This window comes from Sphaeramia orbicularis, chromosome 5 (assembly GCF_902148855.1).
Source record: "Sphaeramia orbicularis chromosome 5, fSphaOr1.1, whole genome shotgun sequence".
NCBI classification, from domain to species: domain Eukaryota; kingdom Metazoa; phylum Chordata; class Actinopteri; order Kurtiformes; family Apogonidae; genus Sphaeramia; species Sphaeramia orbicularis.
The window spans coordinates 25,630,418-25,636,526 of record NC_043961.1 but is presented as its reverse complement, the minus strand read 5'-3'; the positions used below and the strand labels follow the sequence as shown (position 1 = coordinate 25,636,526).

Sequence of the window (6,109 nt, the reverse complement as noted above, 5' to 3'; positions counted from 1 at the left end):
TACTGATGAAACTGAACATCTGTGTAGAAATTCAGTGAAACCAGAGACTATAGAATTTGGTGAAGATAGGATACTCAGGAATTGGATAAAGGGAGTCATTGGGACAGATTCTGTAGCATACAAAAACGAAATAAGAAAAATATAGAAATAAGAAAAAAAGAAAAAAAAAAAAAAATAAGGAAGCTTTCTATCTGTCTGTCTATCTATCATTACAGGTTATGTGCAAATTGGTTCTAAAGGCAATAAATTATCTAGCTTTGCCTATTTTAGTTTTAGATTATTGCTATCCTGTAATACAGTTTGATTTTGATATTTTATATAGTTTAAAATTAAATAGATTTTTAACCATTTCTTAATATATTTCTAAATTTATATTCACAAAATGTGGGTCTAATTTTTGAGGTAATACCTTAAGGTATAAAGACTATTTTATATGTTTAATAACACACTTCCTAATAAAGGATCAAATTGGCTTTATTGCTGAAATTTGTGCTTCTAATTTTCAATTGTATCTATTTTTTAACATGTATTTTGGAATTTTTCATGTGCTTTTCTGTATGTAACACCAACAACCTTAAAGCTTCTACTCTTTGATAACACATTTGGTGATTGTGCATAATATTGACTTAAACTCTAACTTTTGAGTTTATAGAGGGACAGATTTTAACTCTTATTAATTCTGGAGACTTAATTGGTTTGGTGTAATTTAGTAGTTGACTTAAACTACAGCTTTTGAGTTTATAGAGGGACAGATTTTAACTTTTATTGATTCTGGAGACTTAATTGGTTTGGTGTAATTTATTTTAGTTTTTTTTTTTTTTTTCAAACTTTATAGAAAAAATATAAGTATACAGTACAAAAATTTGAACAAACAAAAAGATGTCAAAAGGGAAAAAGCATTTGAACATATAAGTTTAAGAAAATAATGAAAGATACAAAGCATAATATACAAATAATAGTATAAAAAAAGTAAAGACATAAATAAAAATAAAAGATTTAACAAATACAAATAAATAAATACAACAGATAGTTCACTCAATATTAAATAATTGTTTATAAATAGTCAGGGTGTTTGAGCTTTTTTATTATTATGGATAAAGGTTTGGTGTAATTTAGCAGTTAAGGTCTGTCTAACATCCATGAGGTCTGAGTTCCCATGATCCCCCCTGTTTTTCCAGAGGAGTTACAGCAGATGGCTCCTAGTCGGCGCTCTCCCCTCCTCTTCCAGCCTCCACGCTGCAGTTACGCCTCTCCCCTCTCTGTGTAGTAGTAACCTACCCACCGCTCTCTCTGCTCGCTCGCATTTTGTGTCACAGTGCCACCAGGAGAGGGGCGACAGACTGCTGCGCGTCAGGGGATACCAGTCATCATCCGCACGGTTCCAGCGACATCGCGCCGCGGGCAATGACATTGGCTCACTGAAGTAGGAATACACGAGAAAACGCAAAAATGACGGTGGACTTTGAAGAATGTATCAAAGATTCACCCCGATTCAGGTAAGGCTGCTTCCCACAGACACATCACAGCGGTGCGCAAAAATGGCACACCTTCTTTTACGCATGATTTCTTGAGACCGGGACTCAGCGCCTCTGACAGTCATTTGTCGCGGCATCAACAGGGTAAATGTTACAACATGTGGCGTTTCAGGACTGAATCGCTCATGTGCTCAACGAGCGGATGTCGCTTTTCTAAGCATTTTTGACTTCTTTTTTTTTTTTTTTTCCCCCCAGATCTTTAATTCTAATATTTCTATATGTCATATCATTTGGTTGGGTTGTGAACACACTGGTTTGGATTGTGATGCATGTTGTGCCAATGATTCCTCTGTTCGTTTCTGTCTTATTGTCTGATTTGTGTGTATGAATTGGGGTTGTAACGTCAGCTCAATGTATGAAAGGCACAGGGGGACACTCACAGTTACTGCACACAGAGGATCCATTTTGCAATAGTGTAAAAAAAAAAAAAAAATTCCCATGCTGGGAGCAGATATTTTAATTATTCCACTAATGCATTTTCAGCAACTGAGTCCAGTCCAGCATGGGTTTATGAGTGTCTGTGTGTGATGCTTTCCTCTTGAGTGTGATGGAGTGTTGCAGCATGGCATACAGGTTGGGTGCAGTCTTTCATTTGCTGGTAGAGGAGGCCCTGCAGTTACCCATGGTGACTTGTAGTGGTAGATCAGAGAGGAGATGCCCTTGCAGCAGCAGCAGCAGCAGCAGCAGCAGGCGAGGCTGGCAAGGAGACAGCAGCAAGAGGAGTAACTCTCTGCAGGGGCTGAGCTCATAACCTGGGCATAGCTCCAGCTGTTCGGCCCCTTGCCTGCCCACTGGAGGGTTGTAGCCTCAGTCGGTCCACGTGCCAGTCTGGCTGTTGTCCTGTGCAGACCGATGGGGAACCAGCAGAAGAGATTCTAACAGTATCTAGGCCAGGGATGCCCTGATAATTATACCATGGGAAAGATGGTAGATGTATGGCATGGTTGTTTATTCAGAAGGGAAAAATGTTGTTTTATAGGTTTTTTTTTTTCTCTCTCTCTCTTGGATTGTAAGTAAATCTGTCGCCTGTTTGCCTTTCCTCTCTTTTGTCAGACACAAGTTATCCTGTTTGTTGACTGCTGTGAATATCCATAGACTAACACATAGCCGGTGTGCAAAAAGAATAAAGTCATTGAAGTAGACAAGCGTCCAGTTAAATCCTGACACAGTCTAACATAACACACACAGTGATGGATGTCCGAAACGGAAGGTCACAGGAAGAGACAGAGTAGCTGTACACATTCAGACTCTTCCTTTTTTCCCCACGAGGTTCACTTTCCCATGGTCTTACAGAGACTGTTATTTGGAAACTTCCACTTCTGACAAAAGGAAGCTGATGCCGCTGTTTTCTTGGATCAGGTTTAAAAGCAGTGGAGAAAATCCTAGCGTGTGACCTTCTTTACCTTCCATGCACTGGTAAAGTTGTACAACTGTGCTCAAAGCAATGAAAATCTTTATTTATTTCAATGAAGTAATTGTATCTCAGCCTTTATTCACATACTGCTCATATTTAGGGTATCATATTTATCTGACTGAGTGTATATACATGCAGTCAGACATCTGATAAGTGTAACTCATTTTATCACTGCACAGTTTCATCATGTGTTTTAACTAATTACCATATCCAGGTTTAAGAGCTTTTCCAGATTTTTGAAGCATGTGATCATGCACAAATAAAAACCAAAAAAACCTCATGCTAGTCTGCTGAATATGAGGTATAATAATAGTTAAGTAATATTAGATTGCAGTTTTACCATCATCTAATGCTCTTAATACCTCTACAACTGACATTTAAGACAGATTATGTATTATTTTTCCAGATTTACCAGATGTATATAAAATACAAAACCACAATAGCAGCATTTTAGAATGAACACTTCCATCCTGTATGTAAAAATGGTCACGCATCTGTTGATGGTATGTCATAACTTCGCCTGATAATTATAGGCAGTCATGGCAGAATTTTCCACTGTGGAGGAGAGAGCTGTTTTCTCCTCTATGTTGTGTCATTCTGGAGAAACAGGACTAAGCAGAAGAATGAGCTGGTCCCGTCTGTCTTCCCACACATGCTGCTAAAACAGCTCACACACACCCTCTCAGTGCAGGTCTGAACTTGTGACAGTCCTGTATGTGTGTATGCATGACTGGCTGTACATGACAGAATATTTAAGGAATGCCTGATTATCATGTTATCTGATTAACATTAGCATACAGTGTGTTTTGGACATTGGCACATTCATTCATTCATTCATTCATTCATTCATTCATTCATTCATTCATTCTATAATAAAGCCAAAGATGAATCCTGTACACCTGCCTATATAATGAGTTGCTGTAATCTGATTCCTCAAGGCATTTGGTGTTTTTGTATGTGCCCTCACTAGATCAGTCAGTGACTGGCCTATTATCAGTTTCTAGAGACTGTCTTACTTTTGGTTTAATTTTGAGAGCTGTATATTGTGGAGCTAGTCCCAGATATGAGCTAAAACTGAAACAACTGGGAATTAAAAATGAAGCTCCAGCAAGTGATAAAACACCAGCAAGTACAATGTTCCTGTTACTGATTTACATTTCCAACTTACAAACAGTGCATCTGTTTATTTTTTTTATGTATGTCATAACAGCCACTAAAATTCCTGAACTTACTGAATTGTAATTCTGAATTGTATATACAACATCTATTTGCTGTTGAATGCTAGTTAACATTGCTATGATGTACAGTAACTATTACCATCCATATGTGGGTGTGTGCTGTTGCCTAGCAACAACTGCTGTGAGTGTCGGGAGAGTAAAGGCTTGAAATTTTAAGAATGGAGGAGGAGAGTGAGTGATTTCAGAAGACACCATGATTAAAGTGAACTCACCATGAGGACGAAATTATTTTAAACGCACCATTGGATTTAGCTTAACCAGCATTGGATCAAATTTAATAGCTGATGTAAAGCCAATGTTGCAGGTTCGATTCATCAGTGGAGTAGTTTAGTTGTAAGAAGGTGTGATTCCTGCAGCACATTTCAGCATTGAATTGAACTACTGAAGTTCAAAATCTATTGGTTTGATTTTGCTCAGTGTTGAGTAAATAGAATAGCTTTAGTAGTGGGTGTCTCATGTCAGAGGTAGAATATTAATCATTCATTCATTCATTCTCCGAAATGCCTATTTCATAAAGACCCAGTGCTACTTTTGTGTCAGTTTCTAAAATATTTTTCTGTCTATTAAACCTTTCATAAATGATTAATCCCCATTCATCACATTCATAATCCCCATAATATTATCTTCTGTAATTTGCACTTTTCAGTCAAAATCAGGTACTTTGTTAATATTTTATTTACTGACCATGTAGATTTTTTTTTTTATAAAAGCTCAGATTAAAGTTGATGGTTGCTATATCAAAAACCAGAGAAAACTGTAGAAAAAGTGACTTTTTCAGCAAATCTATCATTAACTGAATGTGAAACCAAGTGTGTCCATCCACTGTCATTACTCAAACTCTATTGGTTTTACTGGTGAATCAATGTTGTAGAAGATGACAGTGTTTCCATGTTCACTATGGAGCTTCTGAATGTCCAAATGGGTCATATCTGATGACCATGAAAAGATGACAAACTGCATTTTACACCAATTATTTACATGTATTGATAGGATTAATGGAACAGAAGTAATTAAACATTTAGATCAGTATATACTTTGGTCAGCGGTAGATGTTTGGGTCTTTATGGGTTAATCCTCAGAGTGGATGCTGGAGTCTGTCCCAGCTACCAACAGGCAAAGGTGGGGTCCACCCTAGACATGTCAGCAGTTCATCACAGAGCTGCCATACACGACAAACAACCATTAACTCTCACATTCACACCTATGAGCGATTAACATATTAAAGTGTATGTCTTTGGGCAGTAGGAGGAAGTCCGATGCTACTTCCCAAAGAAATGCAGAGTTTATACCCAGGCGACAGTGCTAATCACTGCACCACTGTGCTGCCCTCGGCCATTAATCAGTTTGGCTGATTTATCTGCACCAATAGGGCATTTTACAAAGTATCAGTATCAGCATAAATTGGTTCCAACAGTGCCAGATGGATAACGCATCAAAGCTTAAACATTGCTCCCTTTCAGAGTTGTTAATTTGTTCAGTTCCATGTTCATTGATGAATTACTTCCTGTGTATGCATTGCTTTGACATAGATTTTCACTGCTAGTTACTTGGTTTCAGATAAAGTTTATTTCAATCATACATAATCCTTTTCAGTGTCAGAATTTTTTCAGTGAAGGGCAGAGATAACATCGTCCTTTTCCCGCTCCATACTGTTGTTATTATAAAAAGCCACTGTTGCTGCACCTGTCTGTCTCCCTCTGACATCTATATAAGCACATGTTCTGATTTCTGTTGTATTTGTTTAGCCCCAGGCCGGTGTTTACTTCCTTTGTGGTTGCTATGGTTACCAGCAGTAATAGATGCCGGGTCACGACCTGGGGAGCTACTTTCTATGGAAAACACAGAACGTTTTCGCTGTTTCGTGAGAATTCTTACGCTAATTATGCCAACGTTTCCGCACAAATGTATAAAATAATGAAGTT

At 37.8% G+C, this 6,109-nt stretch overlaps 1 protein-coding gene across 6 annotated transcripts in view; it reads left to right on the top strand.

Moving 5' to 3' along the window:
- Positions 1-1,278: 1,278 nt before the first annotated feature.
- Positions 1,279-6,109, top strand: part of LOC115419645 (arf-GAP with coiled-coil, ANK repeat and PH domain-containing protein 3-like) — a 77,241-nt gene continuing 72,410 nt past the window's right edge. For 3 of the 6 annotated variants that reach the window (XM_030134542.1, XM_030134540.1, XM_030134539.1), the window contains exon 1: positions 1,280-1,496. In XM_030134542.1, coding sequence (XP_029990402.1) covers positions 1,450-1,496 — 47 coding nt within the window. In that variant the 5' untranslated portion in view covers positions 1,280-1,449. Of the gene's footprint in view, positions 1,497-6,109 lie in introns of all 6 variants that reach the window. The other 3 variants (XM_030134544.1, XM_030134543.1, XM_030134541.1) reach the window with 2 other exon arrangements.